A 25,360-nucleotide genomic window follows, 5' to 3' on the forward strand; every position below is an offset into this window, starting at 1 on the left:
TAAGCGGGCCCGCTCTGATTTCTGGCTCAGCACAACCCACTCAAACGCAGGTCCCGACCCACAGTTTGGGAACTCCTGCTCTAAATGAAAAGAAAAAGGTTTTACCTATAGTTCGAATTTAGGCTCCATTCACACTTGTGCGACTTGTCATGCAACTTTGAACACCTAAGTCGCATGACAAGTCTTTCCACATGTTTTCCAATGATAACGATTCATATATGTGCGGCAAAGTTGCAGCAACTTCAAAGTAGTTCATGCACTACCTTGGTCAGACTTTCATGCAACTTGAGGGCCATTGCCTTCACTGTTAACCCTGATGGCTGTCAATTTTTACTCGGCAAAGCAAGTCATATCCAAGTTGCACCCATCCAAAGTTTCGTCAAAGTTACACTCCAAATTCAGCACAACTTTGGAGTCATATAAGTGTGAATGGAGCCTAAATGTATTAGCAATGCTGATATTGTGAGGGGACTTGATCTCTAACTAGTAAACCAGCTTAGCTAGATTCCTTTTAAAATATTAATGCAATATTTTTTCTTGTCATCAATTTATTTTATATATCTTTCAGCATTCAGCATCAACGAGGAAAAATATAGAGAAAAATTAAGTCATCAATTCCATTTAGGGCAGCCGCACATACTGTGTGAAAAGAGGGTTTATTTTAAGCTTTATACTATTTCAAATCTTTGTGGTTTTTAAGCTTCCTGGGGCATTCTGCCGTATCACAGGATATGCCCTCAGAAGCCAGGTGCTTCCCACTGCATGACAATAGCCCAGAGTGTCAGTGAACCACGTAACCAACAAAACATCTAACAGGAAGTGACCTCAGAGGTAGGAAATGACAGAATATCTTAACTTGTAAGCTGTATTAAAGAACCTCTCTCTTTTTTGTGTAAAACCACATTAGGAAGTCCATTTGAACTTTACATTTATTTCAAGATGTCTTTCTTTGGGATTATACAGAGACTAAAACCGAACACTAAGCAGGTATTAAAAAATAATGAATGTCATTATGTGTCAATTAAAAAATAACAATGTTTTTTTAATGCAACTCCTGAATTTGATTTTTATTTTTTGATTTTTAACCTTCTCTGAACAAGTCCCCTGTACCAACAAAGGCTGGCACCTGTCATTAGAATAGTCCACGTCTGTGGAGGAAAAGGTCTTCTCAACTCCAGCACCGGATTGGAAATCCACAAAGTCAAGGGTAATTTGGCCTTGGGGTTCAGACGCGTTTTGCAGTTCAAGGGTTTGTCCCATTGCGCCACGCATATGACACAGTAGAAAAGGAAGCTACCATTATACTCAAGATCCGCATGCATGAACCAGGGGGCTTCCTCTGGGCCTTGACATGAGAAGGAAGAGACAGAAGTTTGTCCCGAGACAGAAAAGTTTTAAAAAATTTGTGTCCAGCATCAGACCCAGGTATTCTAATGTGTCAGATGGGCCAGTGATGACTTCTGTAGCCCGAGGATTTAACGCTTCAGGAACTCTGCAGAACCCGTACTGTTGGATAATGGCCGACCGGGACATTGAGTACTGACCTTTAAAAAGAAGGGCTTTGTTAAGCTACCCCACAACATGAATCCTGCAAGGATGGAGCAGAGCCGAAAACCAGGGCAAGCACCTTGGTGAAAACTGGGCGGTAGTAGACAGGTCAAATAGAGTGGTGGACAAATAGAGTGGTGGACAAACTGGTAGTGCTGACTCACCACTGCAAAACATGGATAGCGTTGATGAGGCGAAAATATGGTATTATGCATCCCGGGTGTATTGAAGCCAGAAAACCCCTCAGAACAAGGAAAACAATGACTGACCTGGCAAAACTTCTGAACCCATAGAAATAAGTTAGAAGTCTTCATATACAGAATGGGCTGAACTCGTCCATTCAGTTTTGGAGCTGTAAACAAGTTCATGTCAAAACCTTGACAGTGTTCTCCTGGTGGTATTGGGTTAATGACTCCCTGGGTAAAAAGCTTTTTCACAGCAAAAAGCAGATCTGCCAGTGGTGACAAGGAAGAAGACAAGTTGGAGAGCATAAAGACAGGAGAAGGTAGAGTGTAAAATTCTGTATTGAAGGCCCTGGAAGCAACACTCTGGACTAGGGCTGCACGATATTGGGGAAAAAAGTATATTGCGATATTTCGTTTTTAACGATATATATCGCGATATTTCTCCATTTAGTCTCCGGAGGAGGGATCAGTTAGCAGTGCTCAGCTTTCTGCCAGGGGATCCACCACACTCCTAGAACTTCTCCCGCCCGAGCCTTCTGTCGGAGCCAGAGTGTAGAGGAAGCGGGCTGTCGGTAGCAGCCTTTGTCCCGCAGTGCTCCTCCGCCATGCTCCGGACGTCTCCCCCCTCTCCTGCTGCAAACACTGTTCCGCCGCCATGCAATCCGCCCCATACTCCAGCCCTCCCTCTTAGTCAACAGCCGACCATTACTCCGCCCTGCTCCGCCCATTGTCTCTCCATTGAAAAACATTACAGCCTGATCCCGCCCCCGATGCAGCCAGGAGAGACAATGGGCGGAGTAATGGTCGGCTGGATACTAGAGGCAGAGCTGGGAGGGAAGTGTGGGACGGACGCAGTCACTGTAAGTCCTCCTCCTCCCCCCGAGTCCCGACTTCTCCCTGCTCTGCCTAATGCCTGAATATCGTGGCTACGGCGATATGAATATCGCCCGTGCCTGCAGAACGATAGTCGATATCACATCGACTATCGTTCAGCCCTACTCTGGACCAAGGTTTCAGAGGCACCGAGAGATTGCAAACTGAAGCACTAAGAATCTGGTGCAACTGCGCATGGCAGGCAATCGGCTTCTAACTTCAGCTTGCTCAATTAAAGCATAACTCCACTTTTGTTGAGAAAAAAGCATTGCCCTCTGGGTGATATATGCGCATTATAAGGATTTTAATAAACTTTGTTGCAGTTTCCTACCATTTGGTATTCTGAAGAAATCATTGTTTATTCTCTGTGCTGAGTGGGTCAAATGGGAGTGGTTCCTTCATTATCTATCAGCTGTGGCAGCTGCAGGGCTCTAATGAGGAAAGCTGCTGGGCCTGCATCCCTTTAGACGTGCTCCTATTGAGAGTATCTCACCAAAAATTACATTTTTATTGCAGGGGATACCAGAAATCTGACTTGTGACTTAAGCAGAAAATTGGGGAGCCAATCACACAAGCAGGAAATTATGTTTCTGGGTTGTGGTCAGTACGCATTATGTGTACAGAACAGCTCCAGGTAGCCATATTGCATTACAATTTCAGAAAATACAAAAGTTGCAGATTAAAAAGGAAAGGTAATTTTTAATAACATTCAATGAGAATATGATTTGTGTCGCAATTGTATAAGGTATATTGTTTTTTCCTTATTTGCATTTTTCCCCCCACAAAAGTAGAGTTACCTTTTGAGCTTTGAAAACAAAACCTGGAAGCTGATTGGTACCTAGGCAGAGCTGCACAAAACTTTGCACGCTGCAGTTTTTAGTAAATCGTCCCCTATGGGGCCAAAAGGCAGAGAAGGCCAAATGTTGCCCCCCCCCGCCCCCCCTTAAAGAAGTGGTGGTGCACCCATACTGTTCAGAGGAGGCTGGTTGGGGAGCTTGTGTCTTCCTTTGAAAGTATGTTCCATTTAGGCCAGAGAATCTTCTGTGTGTACAGTGAGAATTCTTACCCCAAAATTTGGCAAAGTGCGTTTGCCAAACCATTCACACAGTAGCTTAAAGCAGAAGGCAAAAATGCAAGCTGCCTATAGACAGAGGGATCTGCAAGAATGGAGGTGTGATTTTGGGTGATACGCTAAGCCCTGACAGCATGGTCTGACAAACTGCCATAGACAACTGCAGGTTGCATGGCAGGGCCCGCCAGGGCAAAGATAGCCTTAAGGAAGGCCACTAACCTCTTACCTACTGTATCTCAACATATTATCCTCCATGGATAGATCCAACACATGGACAATACATACCTAATGAATAGCCCGAGGGAAACGTATCTCAATGGACTATTGTTGGCCAAAATGTTTTAGGGGGAAGATGAAAAAAAATATTCTCCTGGTGAGACCAGTCTCAATATAGGACAGGCTAAACCAGCACATGAACCAGATAGGTCTTCGCAGATGTAGGGAACTTTAGGAACATTATACTAGAGATCTCAGGATGATCAGATTGATCTAATACTAAATAAGAGCTACATCTTCATAAAGCATAGCAAAAGTCTCCTTAAAGCAGAACTTCACCAATCCATTAATCATCACTAGGCCAGAATGATGTGAACTGCTCCAACAGCCTCTGGGAGACCCAGCCCAGCCTCATGTAATATTGAGAGCTGGGCTGCCTGAGCCCAGAAGAGGCAGCTGACTAAGGTGGACCAAGAGGGTGGCGGGTCACAAAAAGGGGAACAGTGGATCACTGCAGGACGATGCTGGATCTCCTGGGCCGGTGAGTGCATATTTTCAAGAGAACAAAGTATAACAGGTAAGGGGTGACTGAGGGTGACAAAGAAAAGGGGGAGAGTGAAGTGTCGAAGTTTTATACAGATTTCTGCCCATGAACTGATGTAGACAGAAAATTCTTATCTAGATAGGAAGAATGAGGTAGGTATGGCCAAAGCACTGGCTGAATGAAGAAGGAGGAACAGAGGAGATCATAGAGGATAAACCACTATTAGTATATGCCTTTTGGGACCAGATCCAGGAGATGTTGCTAAGTTTGTGTCCTGAATGCATAGAGAAAAAAGCAGGGCACATACACCTCCCTCAAAAAAAGGCAGTGAATGCGTAATAAGGACTTTTCGGATGCACAGGAACGCCCACTTTGTACAGATACAGTACAGCACGTCAAGCAGGGAGCAGCACCAAGCACAATACTATCACGGCAAGCCCCCTCCAGAAGGACACCCCAACACTGCCAAGAACTAATAACCCTAACGATCCTGGACTGTAAACGATTTTCCACAAAAAGGGTGGAGGAGAGTAGTAACGTCTCACCCCCAAAGTGAAAAAAAGTGATGGGCACCCTGAGACTGAATGTTTAAAGTGCTTCCACCCTGTGTACTCTGCACACCAGTAGCAGGAATAAGCAGGAGTAATTCCTTCCTAGCTTCATCTATTCCACAGTGGACCCAGAGGTCTTCAGAGACTGGACCTTGCGCCAGGCAGATTACAGTTCTGGACCTGTAAAGAACCATTCAATACATGCCAAGCAAGGGGAGTGCCCACAGCAAGACTCAGTGCAAAGTAACATTAGAGGTAGGCCCCTTTATCTTCCATCGGGTGGGGTCCGGGTACTGTCAGCATGGCTCTGCCGAGGAGTTCTCCAATCCAGAAGCTGCACAAAAAAAATGCAGTGGCTACGGTAGAGGTGGGTGATTAAAAAAATAATCTTGGAAGAAATCCAGGGGAAGATAGATAAACCTCCATAGTAAGAAAGTAAGCTCTCAGTAGAAAGAAGAGGACCATCACCTAAAGGCACTAGCAAAAAAAACTGAAGCTACCTTGGAATAGGAGGGGTTATATACAGGGATGTTACTGCAGCCTTTCTTCATTGCTAGTGTACACTCACCTGATGGCACCTGTATATAACCCAGTCGTAATGATTTAAAGAAGCCTGTGTCCTATACTGTATTATCCGGAAGCCTACTTTATTGCTATGTGATGGCTACCTGAAGGTGACAGGTACTATTTATAGGAACATTAGGCATCTATTAGACCTCAATGTCTCCTGTGCATTCTACCTAAAACAGATTGGGGACAGGCAGTCCTGGATCTGCGGTTTACTTAGCAGCCTGTTACTGCTCTGTCTTAATACATTTGGAGACTGCTCTAAAAGGGTTAAAGTGACTGTCACCATTTTAAAAATATTAAATAAAAAACTAATTGCAACAGAAGATTTTTTTTTATATACTCACCTGTTTCGCTACCTGCTCCTCTAAAGTGGTTCTAAAATGAAAGAGTTTTCGACCTTAATGCATTCCCAGCACTTTCCTGACGACACTCTCAATCCAGTGCTGTCCCGGCCAACAGCCCCGCTCTCCTGCTGTCAGTCAAATTTTGTGAGGAGACACACAGCCTGGCTCGGGAGTGTTCCCACACATGTGCCCCATAGCGCACTGCTTGCTATGGAGGTACACACAGAAGAGGAGGGGCAGACAGCACCAGTAAGGGACCACAGAAGAGGAGGAATGGGGCTGCTCTGTGCAATACCACTGCACAGAGCAGGCAAGTATAAGATGTTTATTATTTTAATTTTAAACAAACTGCCTTTATAACCACACTAATCTACACTCTGCTCAAAAGCTACATCTGCATAATAAATCTTTACATCAGACACTCCTCTGGGTGTGTTGGATGCTTGGTCACCCACTGCACACTGTAAGATCATCTGTCAAACCGTCCTTTATTACAGGATACAGTAGTGACATAGGGGCTGAAGAAATAACCACAGTTCATAGTGGGGGACAAGACATTCCATGCGCCCAGAAATGTTGCATGTGAACGAATCCTGTAACTGTTCCTTAACTGGTCAGCGTGGTAGGGCTGTGTAAGCCTAAAAAAAAACACAGATCTTTTGGGGAGTATGACAGCACCCATATAAGTATTTCAACTGTGTACTTGTTCAGATCTAAAGGCATTATAAATCTTCCTACCTGCCCCTTGGGTTTATCACTTGCTTAAGATGTGCACAATCAAGTATTTTCTTGCTGTAATTTATAGCCCTGTACTCACAGCCTATAGTAGAGTGGATCTTTATATTCCTGTGTCAGAATTTTCTACTTCCAAACAGGAGGGAAGGGGCACGACACTGCATAGGATACTGCAAGTCTGTAGTCAGAGAACTAACGTTTCCTGTTAAACTATATAACCCACAATCCCTGGGTCTACCAGTCTAGTTTTATGCAGGTAAGAGCTAAACAGTAATTACATCTGAAACAGAAACAAACAGGCAAAGAAATTAACAGAGCTCACTATGCTGGAAAAGCTGTATTTCATCACATTAGCACTCCCAAATTTGTGATGCAACACAGAAGAAATGTTGAGGTATGCACTGGATGTGATGTACCCTGGGACAAGAAGTTACCTGTCCCTAGGGACAAGCTAGAAGCAATACATTGACACTGGGGAATCCATCAGCCATGACACTAAAGGCTGAAGCCACACCATGTGAGCCTATCATTACAGGGTAACAAAAACAAACAACAAAAGGGAATATAACTACACTAAGGGTATTTTCACACTAGCACTTTTGGTGCGCACCCGGGTTCGATTGACGTCAGAATTTGGTTCTTTTTGATGATGTGAACACTGTCTTTGAACTTGGGTGCGCACCCGCGAACCGTACCCAAGTCCACTTAAAAAGGGTGGTCTGGGGTACGGTTCATGTGAACTCCAGTACAGTTCGCTGCTGATGAGAACACAATCGTACCAAAGCAAGCAATTCTATCCATTTTGGCACCTTCTCGATTACAGAGGTTGCCAAGCAACATGAGTAGGCGCTGACTGCAGTTTGATGACACAAGTGTACCGCGGTTCGGATACAAAAATCAAATGTGAACACAGTCCATCGGGGGAGGGGGGAGCATTCGAACTCGGGCTCGGACCAGGCAATCGCACCAAGTGTGAAAACACCCTAATACCTAGTCTCCTATTCAAAACAACAAAAACCTCTGAAAGTGTTCAATGGCTTCAAATGAGCAATTTTCCTGTAAAGTATTACCAATATCGTCTACAGAAGAGACTAGAAACTAAAATCTAATATATCATAATATACCTAAATCCATGCTGTATTTTCACAAAGGTCAGCACAGCTGGAAAACATTGGCTTACTCATAAAACAAGAAGTTCATCTCAAGGTTTACAGATGCCTCAGGATTTGTATAAATCTTAAACATTTCAACATTTCTTTTTTGCATAGTGCCTTATACAGGGTATAGGCAATTTTTTAGCAAATGCAAAAATCTTCGAATGTATAAGTAGTGAGGGTGTAAAGAGAACCTGTCGCTTGACCCATTCAAGTTCCTTTATAAAGAGCAACCCCCCCGGTCCCCCCCCCCTTTGATACAATTTTTTTCCTTGCCTGCCTGCTTCACTAGTTTCCACTAAATTCTTTGATAAATACCCAGTGCTCCGGGGTACAAGAGAGCCTGTGAACTCCCAGGATGCAATGCTCAGGCCTGGGATACCAATCCCTAATCCTGAAAACTGTCCCATGGGAAAGGGAAAGAACACATCAATCTGGTCAATGGGCATAGTGACCTCTTTAGGAACATATTTTTGGGAGTAGCATCAGGTTAAGAATACATCTTTCAGCATGACATACATATATATATATATATATATATATATATATATATATATATATATATATATACACACACACACACATAAATACATACATACATACACACACACACACATACACACCACTTTGCAGCCTCATCTGTGAGAGAGAGTAGACAGAGACAATATTTCCTCCTGTTTAATACCTGATACACACACCATTTTCTTTTCTTTTTTTTGCCTAACCCAGTGGGCTGAACGGGAAAAAAAAAAAAAAAAAAAAAAACTGGGGAGGTTGCTGTATTAACTATGAGATGTTAGTACAGCGATCTCCCCGCTGTGCAATTGTGCTTTGACGGGGACTGCCCCCTCCCCTGCCATAACACAATAATCAGCACTCGCAGCCATAGGCTGCAACCACTGATCAAATGCTGATTGGGTGCTAGTTTTCCACGATGCTCGTTCACCACCTGCTTCTGTTAGACAAGTAGCTGTACATACGGGATGAATTTCCGCTGGTAAGTGCCGAACCTGAGTGTTTTTCGGAAGATATTCTGTCCAAGTATACGGGGCTTTAAGCAAACTGATTAGATCATTGAGACCTTGGCTGAAGCTCAGGGCTGATAAAAAGGTAAAGATTACCGTAGCATGTAAGGAATTTATTCATGCATGCTTTTACAGATAGGCCTAATTCACACCATACGTGCATAAAAATGGATGGAAAAGGCATGCAGATTTCACTTACAAAGACTTGTTCACACCATGTGCAGAGACATGCATATTTATTAGGTACGTCTCTGCAAGGATACAAAGTAAACAACTGTTTTCTAGGTATCATGTTCACTCCTTTAAGTGCGAGTGTTTTCTGTGCAGAGATATGCAACAAATTCTCTGCAAGGGCACAAATAAACCATAATGTTGATGTCACATGAGTTTTTTTTCCACGCAGAAAACAGCATACACGTTGCAGATTCCTGTGCAGAAAAAATCTGCGCGATACCAGTGGTGTGTGAACAGGGCACAATTGTTTTCTTGGTGCCCTTGCAGAACACATGCAGAAAAACTCATGTCACATGGTGTGAACAAGGTCTTAGTGAGGAGCCAGTTTTAATCAATTCAGCAGAGACACCTCTTCATGCCTTCAAGCTTGTGATTGGACAAGGAAAAAACAGTAGGAGACCGATCATCATCTCTTTTGTTCCTTGTCAGCACAAGGGCATGCGGCAGAGCCAGATTAGCTAAGAGCACCAACCTTCCGATTACCAGTTTCAGTTCTTTTGTGTGGGGAAAAATATGAGGCTGATCGAAAGAAAAAGTCAGGAAAACAATCTAGTATTTTTTGCAGTTATTTTAAATCACTAAATTGAAATTGCATTGTGCACTTATCAACCATAACATAGCCACGGAGAGATAAATGGAATGACACTATCGCCTTACAAAGTATCTGAAATTGAGTGGGATATATTACGCAGCAAGTGAGCATGTTGTCCCTGAAGTTGTGTTCAAATCAAAAAAAAAAAAAAAAAAAGGGGGGCAAGTGTAAGTATTTGAGTGACTCTGATAAGGGCAAATTGTAATGGCTTGACAACTGGGTCAAAGCATCTCCAAAATTGCAGCTCTTGTGGGATGTTCCCGGTCTGAAGTGGTTAGGACCTACCAAAAGTGGTGCAGGTATGCTGGTTCAGACATAAAGGTGTCAGAACACACAAATAATAAATTGTTAATATATAAAACATAATTAACCAAGCTTTTTTATTCTGTATAACAAAAACTACCCTAAAGCACACTATAAATGGAATTTACATTTGTTATTCTATGAAATCTATGAGATCCACGTTGCAACTCCAGATTTCATAGAAGGGTAAATACCATTGACCTGCTCATTGTCACGAGGATCCAAGTAGGGCAGCCAGAAACTTTTCAATGCAATAAACAAGCTGAATTAGCACACAATCAACAGGAAGAGCTGCCTGAAACACAATAATCTGGCCAGGAGCTCATGCAGGGGCAAGACGGCAACGGAAGGAAAGGGGGGACTCCTGTACATCGCTCACTACCTACCCAATGCAAGCCACAGATATCCAATTTAACACTTAGACTGCCGACAGCCAAAAGCTGCCTTCCAAACTCTTCTTATGTAACCTTAGGCAAAGGTGAAACTTCGAGTCTTCCGGAGAATTACATAAATATTCATATTATAAGCAGTTCTGGTTGCTATAAGGCCTCATGCACACTGGACGTTTTTACAGCTGCTGTTAGCAGCGTCAGACGTTTTTTTTTGCAGCTGCAGAACGCCCATCCATGTTATTCTATGGCCTCATGCACACATAGAGCTTTTAGGAGCTCCAAGTGGCATAGGCGTTTTACAGCTCCAAAAAAAACCCAGGAACTGTGGGTTCAGGAGCTCCAGCGTCAAGCTGCAAAAAACGTCTGACGCTGCTAAAGGCTCCATAAGGCTCCATAACGTTGCTTAACGTGCGTTAAGCCACGTTATACGTTTTTTTTCTTCCATTCAAAATCAATGGCTCCCTATGGGAGCCTATTGATTTGAATGGAAGTCACACCGCAGGTCGGATCAGGGTGATCCGACTTGCGGTGCGACCTGCACTGTGAGAATCTTGAGGGGGAACTCCACGCCAAAATGGGGAAAAAAACGGCGTGGGGTTCCCCCCCAGGGTTCCAAACCAGGCCCTTCGGGTCTGGTATGGAATTTGAGGGTAGCCCCACGCCGAAAAAACGGCGTGGGGTCCCCCCCAAAATCCATACCAGACCCTTATCCGAGCATGCAGTCCGGCATGCCAGGAAAGGGGAGGGGACGAGCGAGCGGCCCCACCCCCCCTGAATCATACCAGGCCACACGCCCTCAACATGGGGGGGTGTGGGTGCTTTGGGGCAGGGGGGGCTCTGCACCCCGCACCTCAAAGCACCTTGCCCCCATGTTGATGAGGACAAGGGCCTCATCCCCACAACCCTGGCCGGTGGTTGTGGGGGTCTGCGGGCAGGGGGCTCATCGGAATCTGGAAGCCCCCTTTAACAAGGGGGCCCCCCCAGATCCCGGACCCCCTCCCTATGTGAATGGGTATGGGGTACACTGTACCCCTACTCATTCACCCCATAAAATGCAGTGTATGGAAATAACGACAGGAGACGTTTTGGAAAATTTATTAAAAATCTTCATCCGGCTCTTGTCCTCTCCGGGGGTCTTCTCCTCTCCGAGGGTCTTCTGCTCTTTTGCTGTCCGCCCTTCTTGTCTTCTCCTCTCCGGGGGTCTTCTGCTGTCTTCTCTCCGAGGATCTTCTGCTCTTTTGCTGTCCGCCCTTCTTGTCTTCTCCTCTCCGGGGGTCTTCTGCTGTCTTCTCCTCTCCGAGGGTCTTCTGCTGTCCGCCCTTCTGCTGTCCAATCTTCTTGTCTTCTCCTCTCCGGTCTTCTGCTCTTTTGCTGTCGGCTGTCCTTCTTCCTCCGGTCCTCCGACGACGACGTCTCCAGCGATTATGCCGGCCTCTGGTCTCTGCAGCTTATTATATAGCCATTAGGGGCGTGGCCGCCAGATGACGTCATCGGGAGACCACGCCCCCTTGTGTCACAGATGACGTCATCTGTGACACAAGGGGGCGTGGTCTCCCGATGACGTCATCTGGTGGCCACGCCCCTGGGATATTTAACTCCTGGGATATTGATCTGATCAGTTAAGTAGCAGGGGGGTTATTAATCAGTTTCAGCAGCTTTGGTGTTAATGCTATTAACATCAGGTGCACTAGATGGGCAACAATGAGATAACCTCCAAATCAGGAATGGTTTTACAGATGGAGGCACTGACATTTTTTTTCCCTACTCATCTTTTCTGACAGTTTTTCACTAGATTTGCATTTGGCTAGGGTCAGTGTCATTACTGGTAGCATGAGGTGATACCTGGACCCTAAAGAGTATGCACAGGCAGTCCCAACTCCTCCAGGATGGCACATCAATACGTGCCATTGCCAAAAGGTTTGCTGTGTCTCCCAGCACAGTCTCAGGAGCATGGAGGAGATCCCAGGAGACAGACAGTTACTGTAAGAGAGCTGGACAGGGCTGTAGAAAGTCCTTAACCCATCAGCAGGACCGGTATCTGCTATTGAACACCAATATTGGTAGGTTCGCCACTGGTGCCCTGTGCTTTTCACAGATGAGAGCAGGTTCACCTTGAGCACGTGACAAACGTGAAAGCGTCTGGAGAAGCCGTGGAGAACCTTATGCAGCCTGTAACATCGTACAGCATGACCAGTTTGGAAGTGGGTAAGTGATGGTCTGCAGAGGCATATCTATGGAGAGATGCACAGACCTCTACAGGCTAGACAATGGCACCCTGACTGCCATTAGGTATTGGGATGAAATTGTCAGACCCTACACTGGTGCAGTGGGTCCTGGGTTCCTCCTAGTGCACGACAATCCACAGCCTCATGTGGTGATACCATTGAATGGCCCCCACGCTCGCATCACCTAAATCCAATAGAACACCTCTGGGACATTATGTTTCGGTCCATCCGACACCACTAGGTTGTACCTCAGTCTGTCCAGGAGCTCAGTAATGCCCTGGTCTAGGTCTGGGAGGAAATATCCCAGGACACCATCCGTCATCTCATTAGGAGCATGCCCTGACGTTTTCAAGCATGCATACAAGCACGTGAGGGCCATACAAACTACTGAGTACCATTTTGAGTTGCTGCAACGAAATTTCAGCAAAATGGACTGGCCTGCTGCATCATTTCTTCACTTTGATTTTCGGGGTGTCTTTGAATTCAGCCCTCTCTGTAGGTTGATAATTTTCATTTCCATCAAACAATTTGGCATCCTTTCATTCCTAACATCACCCAGTCCATATCAGTGTAGATATCCAGCATGATATTTTTCCCCATGAAGATCTGATGTGTTTTCAAAGTGTTCCTTAAATTTTTTTGAGCAGTGTATACACACACACACACATTTTATCTCGGACACACAGACTCATCTTACAAAGCTAATGCACCAGGATAAATGTCTATAATTTTTTTCCCCAAGAAAATGACAAAATATTTTTAGGGGAGTCCAATAAATTTGAAAATTACAGTCACATGGCTGAAAATAGAGAGCCTTAGGCTGGTGTTAAAGGTTTGTGAATTGAGCCAACGGTCATGAAGCTGGTGACCTTGACTGGGATAAGTACACAATACTAGTGTTAGCCCCTTTCACACATGTCTGTTCCACTGACGGACACTGTTTTTCTCAGCGGGGATCGATCAGGCGGATGACAGCTCCATCTCCACTCTGTGTGTGGAGACGGAGGTGACAGATCCCCTATCCTCCATAGGGGTATCTGACTGTTCTCATCCGATCAACCAGACGGATGGAAAATAGGGTTTCCATCCGTCCGGATTTGACGGACAGGATCGGATCGTATGTCAGCGGACATGTCTTGGCTGACATCCGCTGCCCCATAGAGATTCATGGGGCATCCGTTCAGATCCGCCTGTCAGTTTTTCAGGCGTATGTGTGAAAGGGGCCTAACTGAAATACCAATAAATTTCAATAAATTTCATGACACAGAAGAGCAACACCCCCCCCCCCCCCCAGCAAAGTTGCTAAAGAGGTTTTATTTCCAGCCACCTGTCTGATTTTCAGATTGACTGGCTCTTTCAATTGGCTCAAGAAATTAGGATCCTTACCTGGTGTGTAAGCTTTGTGAATTAAGCATCTTGTGCCTTTAATTCGTATGTTCACCAAAACAAACACTAAATTGGTAATCTCTTAAACTACTGTAACCCTGACCACACAAAGGAATTCCATGCCTTTTTCGCTTACCTATATTCCTCTACTGCCCACTACTTCTATAATGACCTCCTTTTTACAAACTGTACAACTTCTTTCTAACAACTTCAAGTCAACCAGTTAGAAGCCCCCATCACCACTAAAGACATTGATGAGGCTATTGGTCACAGCAAAAGCTGTAGGCACAGACGGACTCCCCTTGGAGTTTTATACCAAATTTAGAGAAGTCTTATGTGACAGAACCCACTGTCTATTTTGGAAGGGACTGTGCGCAAGCCTCCTACCGACAGACTATGGGCCAGAAGATACTGGAGACCTGGGGACATGCTAGCATTGAGTTAATGTAATGCTACAGCCCTTCTCCCCCCCCCCCATCCCCCCCCTCTCTTGCTTCTGTGTCTAACTGTGTTGATTCATGACACAGACAATGGTCTGGACTGGAGACATCTCTCCGCAGGGGGGTGTGTATTGAGAGACTGCCTGTTTACCATACTCTCATTAGGTTATCTGTAGCCTGTTTCAATGTGCAAATGTTCAGTTCCCATTGGGTGTTCCGTGTCCCCTTCCCCTTTCTGGCAAGGCTAAGGGGAGTGTCCCATAACTGTGTGTAAAACTGTATGTCTTGGAATTTAATAAACAGTTTAAGCTCTGCATGTTGAACCCTCAACACCTGTGTGGATTGTCTCGTGATTGAGGAGTTAAGGGCTGGGTATGGCTAATCTGCAGGCTGCGGGTGCGTTTGGAGGACAGGAGACACAGGTCTGGCAGATGTGCCCACCTGGGGTACTAAGATCCGTTACATCTTAGATCAAAAATTCAGATTTATTTAAACATTTTTGACTTCTCTACTCTACCTATGTCTATGACTCCCAAAACCGGAAAAAGGCCCTCTTTCCCTGAATCATGCCGTTCTAGCTCCCTTCTACAACTAGACATTAAATTCCTAGCCAAAATATTAGCGATCCGACTGAACAAAGTGGTCCTTAACTTAGTCCATTCGGATCAAATAGGTTTCGTGCCCAATAAGATCACTGCTTTCAATTTAAGACGCCTTTTTCTGAATATACAGGCTACCCAGGACTTGGTAGGTTCGCATGTGGTGGTTAGCCTAGACGCCACTAAGGCGAATGGGAATACCTTCGTAGATAGGGATTCGGCTCAAATTTCATTAAATGGATCAGGCTGTTGTACCAAGCCCCAGCCGCCAGGATCCAGGTAAACGGCATGATTTCTGATCCTTTTCCTCTGAGCAGGGACACGCGCCCGGGATGCCCACTATCCCCGTTGTTCTGTACGCCTTGTCAGTGGAACCGCTGGCAATAACCATAAGAGCACACCCTGATATTACGGGCCTTAGGTCAGGATCATTAGTTGAAACCATCAGCCTTCTACGCTGACAACATGTTGTTGTACCTGGAAGATGCGGGTCATTACCTAACAGCAGCTTTGCACCTCATTGAGCGCTTGGGGAATTATCCGGACTACAAATCCATCGGGGCAAGTCCTAAATTCTCCCTTTAGAACTGGAGGCTCCAAACATTGTTTAAGCCCACCTTCCTCTATACGTCTTTCTCCATCTATATATATATATATATATATATATATATATATATATATATATATATATATATATATATATATATATATATATATATATATGATACAAGCGAACCATATTAAATACCTGGGAATCCAAATTACCATGCCCCCGGAAGAATATACCAGACTGAACAATAGAGCTCCTCTTCACATTGCCTAAAAACAAAACTCAGATCTGGTCCCGCCTTCCCCTCGGGGTTATGGGCCGCATAGTTCTAGTCAAGATGATTCTGCTGCCCAAACGTCTGTATATCTTTTGGCGTTCCCCGTTATATCTACCGTTCCGTGTATTTAAATCTATGGATTCTATCCTTAATTTTTAAGGGGCAATTCTCGCTACAAGTTATCATGGCGTGCTCTGAAAAATCCCACAGACATGGGTGGTACCGCCCTCCCAGACCTCAACGCGTACTACTTGGCTGCCCAACTATTCCTTTTTTTTTTTAATTTGACAAAGAGGACAAACTTGGGTATCTTACCTTAGCATGCTCAAGAACTTCAACCTGGGTTACACACCCCATTCAAATTCTCCTTAGCGACACATGTGACCTCAGTATCTTGGGAGGACACAAAGGATTGGTTTACTACCACTGCAAGATCTGGGCACAGGCAATGTGCAGGGCAAAAGCCCCCCCTATTCATGCCCACACACCACTATTGGGTAATTCAAACCTTCCAGAATTACTCACCCTGCCTAATGTTAACCTCTGTATTAACGGAGGGGTTGTTTATCTTTCCCAAGTAATAAACAGTAATAGAGTCAAATAATTTCAGGACCTAAAGCTAGCTTTTAATTTACCCAACTCCAGCTTCCTCCAGCTTCGGCATTTGCTACACTCCCAATTTAGAGATTCAATCCCCAAACTAACCTCTTTGTATCTGCTGTATGTTTTACTGGGTGCAGACCCTAAAAACTGATATCTATTTTTAGAACAATTTACTCCAGCCTGCAGCGACAGACCTAGCTTTCCAGCTGATAGCCAGATGGGAAGGGGACGTGGGGGAACTGGACGATGATGACTGGTTAGACGTTTTAACATCCTGCAAACTGGTCTCCCCAAAGTTATCCGACAGACTAACTCAACTATATATCCTACATAGATCTTATTTGACCCCAGCTCGCCCAGCCAGATACAAACCTCACTGGGACCCCTCTTATCCCAGATGTTGCAAACTAAACTGCTCCTATCATCTAATGTGGTCCTGCCTGGCCATCCAGGGATACTGGGAACAGGGGATTAGATTCCTACACAATGAAATGGGCTCCCCATTGACTCTACGCACTAAACAGTGCTTATTGGGGTTACTCCCCGACCAGGAGCAAAATAGACACCACCATATCTTCATGCAGGAGACGTTATATACAGCTAGACTGTTGATAGCGAGAATGTGGCTTCGGCCCCCCCATGCCAACAGGAATGGGTTTCAGCTGTTAATAAATTGCTACCTTATAAAAAGATCATATATATATATATGCATAGAAACTGCCCAGCGAAATACCATAAAATCTGGGATAGAATTGGCATCTACATCCACAGTGAAAGAACTGGTAAATGAATGAGCATTACTGACATGTATAAGATTTACCCTGCATACGTTTCCACGCATTTACGATTGATGACAAATAGAAACATTTCTTGAATATATTTTAGTTATACGGATCTACACAAAAACGTGTTTGCATGACTATTTTTGGACATCACTGTCTGTTGACATATGTTCGTGACAAATGTTTTCCTGTAACGTTTTTCTTCTCATTTTACTCCTTACCAAGGAGCTTATGTGATGCTATTAGCTTTTTTATAGCTCATTTATACCAATAAAGAGTTTGTTGAATTAAAAAATAAATAGGTAAGCGCTTACCTAAGATCAATAAATCAGTCAGGCTGCTCAGTTTACAAGATATAAGTGTGATAATATTGAGATAAGGATATGGGATCTTATGCCCAAGAATCATTCATACTCTCTTCCAGCATGTCTTAAAACATCAACACCCAATGTTCAACACCCAATGTACAGCCTCGTGTGCAGCCAGCTACAGTCCGGTCCGGTCTTGGTGCCACATATCCACCACAAGCCCTGGCCTCAGCTACTCACCACAGGGTGCCAGCCCCCAGCCATCAGCCACCGTGACCAGTGTCCACACAGTGTTCCAGCAAGCCAGCCACCTACAACAGGCCAGGGTGAGTGACACCAAGCCAGCCATCCACACAACAGGGTGACCCCAAGCCAGCCACCCACCACAGTGCTCCTGCAAGCCAGCCACGCACAACAGGGTGACACCAAGCCAGCCACCCACCACAGTGTTCAAGGAGGCCAGCCACCCACAACAGGATGACACCAAGCCAGCCACCACAGTGTTTCTGCAAGCCAGCCACCCAGAACAGGGTGACACCAAGCCAGCTACCCACCACACAGTGTTCCTGCAAGCCAGCCACCCATCACAGGGTGACACCAAGCCAGCCACCCACCACAGTGTTCCTGCAAGCCAGCCACCCACAACAGGGTGACACCAAGTCAGCCACCACAGTGTTCCAGCAAGCCAGCCAGTCAGCCACAACAGGGTGCCAGCAAGCAAACCAACGACCCACAAAAGGGTGACAGCAGCCAGCCACCCCACAACAGGGTGCCAGCAAGCAAGCCACCCACACTGCCAGGCGTCAGCCACCAACTACCAATATTCAAAAAAGGGCAGAGGCATGTACCAGGAAATTATAGGCCGGTCAGCCTGATGTCAATAGTATGTAAACTTCTGGAGGGGATAAGGGACTATATCCAAAAGTTTGCTAAAGACAACATCATCAGTAGTAATCAGCACGGGTTTACAAAGGGGCGTTCTTGTCAAACCAATCTGTTAACATTCTACGAGGAGGTGAGCTGTGAGCTAGATAGGGGAGACCTGTGGATGTGGTGTACCTGGATTTTGCTAAGGCATTTGATACAGTTTCCCACAAACGCTTAATTTATAAAATAATGTCTGCAGGCATCGACCACAAGGTTTGCTCTTGGATACAAAACTGGTTACCACATCGACCACATCTGGAATATTCTGTCTAGTTCTGGTCGCCAGTCCTCAGAAGGGATGTGTTGGAGCTGGAGAAAGTCCAGAGGAGAGTAACTAAACTAACAGGATTGGAAGACCTTAATTATGAAGAGCGCTTACAAGCGCTTTATTTATTCTTCCTGGACGGTGATCTCAGCATAGAAAGAAAAATGTTCAGTCGCAACGAACGCATGAGGACACGTGGCCATACAATGCAATTAGAGGAGAAGAGATTTAACCTCAGGCTACGCAGGGGTTTTTACAGTAAGGGCTACAAGATTGTGGAATTTTCTACCACAAATGGTAGTAACTGCAGGGAGTATGACTACTTTTAAAAAACTCTTGGACGTACATCTCAAGGATCATAACATTCAGGGGTATGTGAGATTATTGTGTCCACACACACCTACAGGTTGAACTGGATGGACTGTTGTCTTTATTCAACCTCAACTACTATGTAACTATGTAACCCACAACAGGGTGCCAGCAAGCAACCCACACTGCCAGGCATCAGCCACCAACCCACAGCAGGGTGCCAGCCAGCCAGCCACCCACACTGCCAGGCGTCAGCCACCCACCCACAACAGGTTGCCAGCAAGCAACCCACAGTGCCAGGCGTCAGCCACCCACCCACAACAGGTTGCCAGCAAGCAACCCACACTGCCAGGCATCAGCCACCAACCCACAACAGGGTGCTAGCAAGCAACCCACACTGCCAGGCGTCAGTCACCAACCTACAACAGGATGCCAGCAAGCCACCAAAACTGCCAGGCGCCAGCCACCGACCAACAGAGGACCAGCAACTCAGCAAGCCACCCACACTGCAAGGCGTCCGCCACTGACCAGCAACAGGGTGACAGCAGCCAGCCACCCCACAACAGGATGCCAGCAAGCAAGCAACGCACACTGACAGGCATCAGCCACCAACCCACAAGGTGCCAGCTACCAACTGACACTACCAGGCGTCAGCCACCAACCCACAACAGGATGCCAGCAAGCAAGCCACCCACACTGCCAGGCGTCAGCCACCAACCCACAACTGTCTAGATTCAGATGGAAGATCCCAACTGCTGGACAGAGTAATCACAGAGATGATTGTCACTGATAACCAGCCATTTACAATGGTTTCTGACTCAGGATTTAAGCGGTTGATGTCCATACTTGAGCCAAGCTACACACTGAAGAGTGAGAAGTATTATCGCACAGAAATGCTGGGAAAGATTCACCAAAAGGTTGTTGACAATGTTAAGGCTATGCTGCAACCAGAGAATGCTGACAACTCACTCTCATTCACGACTGACTGCTGGTCAGGACAAACCGAGTCAGGCGAGTCACTAATGATTCTTACATCCCACTTCATTGACAGCGGATGGACAAAAAGGCAATTGGTGTTGGATACAAAAGTGATGCAAGGATCCCACACAGAGTACAGTAGAGAAATGTTTCTAGGCATGCTAGAAGACTGGGGAATCAACAAAGAGTGATGCTTGTGCTACTTCAAGACAGTGGAGCCAACATGCGGAAAGGAATAGAAAGGAATAAAAGGGGAGAGGCATGTACCAGGAAATTATAGGCCGGTCAGCCTGACGTCAATAGTATGTAAACTTGCTTTTGCCTATCTTTTTTTCCTAGCAGTTTTGCACTGACTGCAGTAGTTGCAGTGAGTGTCATACTGCAGCGGTAGTCCACTGACTCCAATCCACAGTGTAGCTGTTGCCTATCTTTTTTCTAGCAGTTTAGCACTGACTGCAGTAGTTGCAGTGAGTGCCATACTGCAGAGGTAGTCCACCAACTCCAGTCCAATCCACTGTGTAGCTGTTGTATTGCCTAGCTTTTTTTCTAGCAGTTTTGCACTGACTGCAGTAGTTGCAGTGAGTGCCATACTGCAGTGGTAGTCCACTGACTCCAATCCACTGTGTAGCTGTTGCCTAGCTTTTTTCTAGCAGTTTAGCACTGACTGCAGTAGTTGCAGTGAGTACCATACTGCAGAGGTAGCCCACCGACTCCAGTCCAATCCACTGTGTAGCTGTTGTGTTGCCTAGCTTTTTTTCTAGCAGTTTAGCACTGACTGCAATGAAGTAGCGATTTAAAATTATTGCAGTGATTGAGTGCACTACTGCAGCAGTTTATTATGCATTAATGCACAATCAGAATGATGTGAAACTAAATGTCCCTGCAATTGAAGTTTTCCTATCAGTTCTTATGCAGTTGTGTGAAGAACGAGCCCTTAATGTTAAAATTGTTAATAAATAAAGTTTGGTATGTTCAGTAACAGATTTGTGTCGAAATTTGTGTTTATTTTGCAAAATTTTAAATGTACTAAAATATCGGCCGATACCGATATGCAATGGCCAAAATATCGGTATCGGCAATGAAAAAATGATATAGGTCGATCACTAATTAAGATAAAAAATTTCTGTGTGCAGGAGCCCCCCTCATACTTACCTGAGGTCCCTCTAGATCCAGTGATATTGCAGGAGTGTCTTGGCTGCCCAGGACTTTCCTTCTCATTGGCTGAGACAGCAGCATGGCACCACTGGCTCCCGCTGCTGTCAAAGTCAGTCAGCCAATGAGGAGAGAAAGGGGTGGGGGCGGGCCACGGCTCCATGTCTGAATGGACAGAGGAGGCTGTGGCTCGGGTGCCCTATAGCAAGCTGCTTGCTGTGGGGGCACTCAACAGGAGGGGGGGCCAGGAGCACCAAAGAAGGACCGGAAAAGAGGAAGATCTGGGCTGCTTTGTGCAAAACCGCTGCACAGAGGAGGCAAGTATAAAATGTTTGTTATTTTTAACTAAAAAAAAAAACAACGAGACTTTAGTATCACTTTAAATAGCTCTGTTCTGTTGAAAACTCTTATACTACTTACCAGTCTTGGCTGTTAATGGCATCGCCATAGCCTGGAGTATCCACTACAGTTAGGCGCAGTTTTACCCCGCGTTCCTCTATCTCCACAGTGGAGGCTTCAATCTGAACTGTTCGTTCAATTTTCTCTGATAAGAAAGACAAAAATTTAGAATGAAGCACATTTACCTGCACTGTCTTACTGCACACAGTTTGCGACTGCAGGCAATAAGTCAAAATAATCCCTTAACATTGCACCTGTGCTAAAATCAAAAAGTCCATTCAACTTCCCTTATCTGTATATTACACAAGCCCAAATCCAGATAACTCCTCACAAGATCACTGGAAAAATACATCCTAACTCCTGTGCTGGGAAATTTCGTCTCATTTTTTTGTATGAGCAATTTCAGTGAAACTTCCAACAACCTCGCCCAACAAAGTTCGATATTTTTCCTAAGGTCTATCAGCTTTTAAGGCCAGTTCACACCACATGCAGTCCAGTGCCTTTTTTTCTGCATAATATGGTTTTCAATAGCCTAGTTCACACCAGTGCGGTCAGTTTTAGAAAAAAAAAAGTAGAATTTGCTGCATTTTTTCTGCACTGAAATGGAATGCGGTAAAACTCATTGAAAACGCACCGGAATGCACCAGAACACACGTCCTTATCTAAGGTGAAAAAAAAAAAGAGGGAGAAAAAAAAAAAAAAAAGACTAACGCATCAAAAATGCCCATGCAGAAAAGCATCCGGAGCACATCCGAACTGCGTTTCTATTGAGTAAACTGGCCCTTAGATAGATTTGGTTTTGTCGATATCTGGAGGGAACTCCATCCAACAGCTAGAGACTACACATACTATTCTCATCCTCATGCAAGATACTCCCGCATTGACCATGTTTATATCCAGGGGCAGTTTGTCCCCCAGGCCCTGTCTGCCTTGTTCAGATCATGATCCCATCCTAGCTACCTCCCTCCCGCTCAAACCCCCTATGTTCTTGTGGTGTCTTAACAACTGTCTTCTGTCCCAATCTAGCGATGCAAAGGAGTTGCATACCAAGTCTGCAGAGTTTTTCACTCTCAATTCTGGCTCGGTCCGCTCCTCGGTCACTTTGTGTGAGGCATACAAAGCGGTTATCCGAGGCCATCTGATCCAGCAGGCTTCAAAACGCAAAAAAGAATGGTTGGCTCACGCCTCGCGTCTGGAGTCAGAGCTAGCAGTGGCTACAACCCCTCTGAAGCAGCGCCCTTCCTGGTCCAACAGAGACAAAGTTGAATGCCTTCACGCAGATCTTGATTTAGGTTTGAAAGATAGAGCAGAACTCCATCTTTGATGGACCAAGTTAAATTTTTCGCAACAAAATCGGCTCTATGCTGGCCAATAGTGATCGGCTCAGGCGTATTCAGATCCTAGTCCCAACTCACCTGGGACATCCCACCAGGAAGCCACCACTGCACACCGCTAATCATGAGAAGCGTGTGCATGTGCAGCTGCGGGCCGGGAAATGCCTCACTGCCTATGATTGGCTGCGTGCAATTATGGCTTCCTGGAGGGATTGCTCAGGTGGGTTGGGACTAGGATCTGAACATGCCTCAGCCTATCCCTACTGGCCAATAGACATATGCCGGTTTTCGGTAATTCGATATATCGCGGTATTGCATAGCCACGGTATTGTTATTGTGGCATTTTTAAAATACCGAGTTTCTCTGCTCCTGGGTCTGACTTGTGAATTGATACATTTCAGTGAGCTGGATGACTCATTCACTCACACAGCTAAGCCTTTCAGCATTATCTCCCAGTAACTATAAACAAAAATGATTACATTGTATTTTTTCCTTCCCTCTGCCAGGGAGAAAGGAAGTTTAACCTCTTAAAGACTGGACCTTTTTCTGACACTTGTTGCTTGCAAGTTAAAATCAGTTTTTTTTTGCTAGAAAAGTACTTAGAACCCCCAAACATTTTATATATTTTTTTAGCAGAGACCCTACAGAAAAAAATGGCGATTGTTGTAATATTTTATGTCACACTGTATTTGCGCAGCAGTCTTTCAAACGCAATTAATAGACTTTAATGAATAAAAAAAAAAAAACGTAACAGTAAAGTTATCCCAATTTTTTTTTTGTTACACAGAGAATCGTGAGAGAATCGTGATCTTTATTCCAAGCTAAAAAAATCGTGATTCTCCTTTTGGCCAGAATCGTGCAGCTCTAATATATATACACATATATATATATATATATATATATATACACACATACACACACACAGGCATAGCAGCCCACATTACATTATTATATAGCCATCAAGCAGTGTCTGGCCTACCTGGTGATGACTGGTCCTGGCGCTCTGATCCGATGGCCTGGTCTTTTACTATTGCTTTAGGCCTGGTTCACATGTATGCGGGTTGGGGGCCCACATTTGCACAGGCATAGCAGCCCATTGATGTGAATGGGCTTGAGCTGCTATGCCTGCGTTTTCAGCTGAAAAAAGGTGCATGCAGAATTTAAAAAAATGCAGTGGCCATGAAATCCATCCTTCTTTTGCACCATGCGACTTACCTGCCGTTGCTGCACACGCAAACTGTTTTTAAATGCCGTGCCCACGTATACAAAAAATGCAGAAAGCTTGCCAGAGCAGGAACTGCAGGTTAGTCGCATGGTGCAAAAGCAGGATGGATTTCAAGGCCACTGAATTTTAAACAAATGCTGCATGCACCTTTTTTCTGCGGAAAATTAGGGCATAGCAGCCCGTTCAAATCAATGGGCTGCTATGCCTGTGCAAATGTGGGCCGCCAACCCGCATACATGTGAACCGCCAACCCGCATACATGTGAACCACGCCTAAAGCAATAGTAAAGTAATTTATAAACAACACCTCCTTCAGGTTTAACCACTTCTTGACCACAAGGATTTGGTCAGGCCATAAGATCGGAGCCGAGCGCCAGGACCAGTTATCACCAGTTAGGCCAGACACTGCTTGATGGCTTATTTTAGGCCTGGTTCACAGAGTCTATACTGACTGACTATATAATAATGTGCATAAGTGAACCAAAGCCCCTAAATTCAGCAATGAAATTGAAGTGAGGTGGAAATTTAATAATTTAAATTTAGTAATAGAATACCGTGATAATACCGTATACCGTGGCAAAACCTTAATCAATTAATCGCAGCATGAAAATCTGATACCGTCACAAGCCTACTGGCCAATAAACCTAAATCTTCTGTTCCTAGGCATCCTGCTATCTCACTTAGAACCAGGTTCAAGATACACATTTACAACCTGGTTAAGATTCTCAACAAATCTCAACACCATCCGGCCAAGGTCTGTCCCCAAGCTCTGATTTGAAGGCCCACAAACATCCAGGACAGGATGGCTTAATGGCCCTCTTTTACAAGAAACTTCCAAATGTTGTAGTCCCCCACCTTGTTAACACGTTCAATAGTCTTCGAGATGGAGATAGCCTCACTCCTAACATGATACGTGCTTCCATTGTTATGTTACCTAAATCAAATAAGGATATACAATCGTGGGCTAATTTTAATCCGATCTCTTTATTAGATATAGACATTACAATATTGGCCAAAATCCTTGCCTAAAGGCCTAACAAGATCATTTATGCTTTGGTCCACAAGGACCAGTTTGGCTTTGTCCACCTCCACCAGGCCGCAGGATAACGTCCGACACTGGATTAATTTTACCCATATTGCGCGCCAAAGATCCCAGCAACTTATGCTGCTTTCTTTGAACATTTGCAAAGCCTTTGACACCCTTTCCTGGCCCAATCTATGGGCGGCCCTTCATCACAGAGTTATGTGATTTTTTTTCTGACCT

General features: G+C 45.0%; 1 protein-coding gene across 1 annotated transcript in view; it reads right to left on the reverse strand.

The window, feature by feature from the left end:
* The window catches only part of LOC309554335 (septin-2A), a 219,879-nt gene that overhangs the window by 135,513 nt on the left and 59,006 nt on the right, over positions 1–25,360 (reverse strand). Inside the window, exon 5 of the mRNA XM_082255992.1 lies at positions 21,560–21,683. Within this exon, the coding sequence (XP_082112118.1) occupies positions 21,560–21,683 (124 nt within the window). The remainder of the gene's footprint in view (positions 1–21,559; positions 21,684–25,360) is intronic.

This window comes from Pelophylax lessonae (genome assembly GCF_965119305.1).
Source record: "Pelophylax lessonae genome assembly, chromosome: 1".
Lineage (NCBI taxonomy): Eukaryota > Metazoa > Chordata > Amphibia > Anura > Ranidae > Pelophylax > Pelophylax lessonae.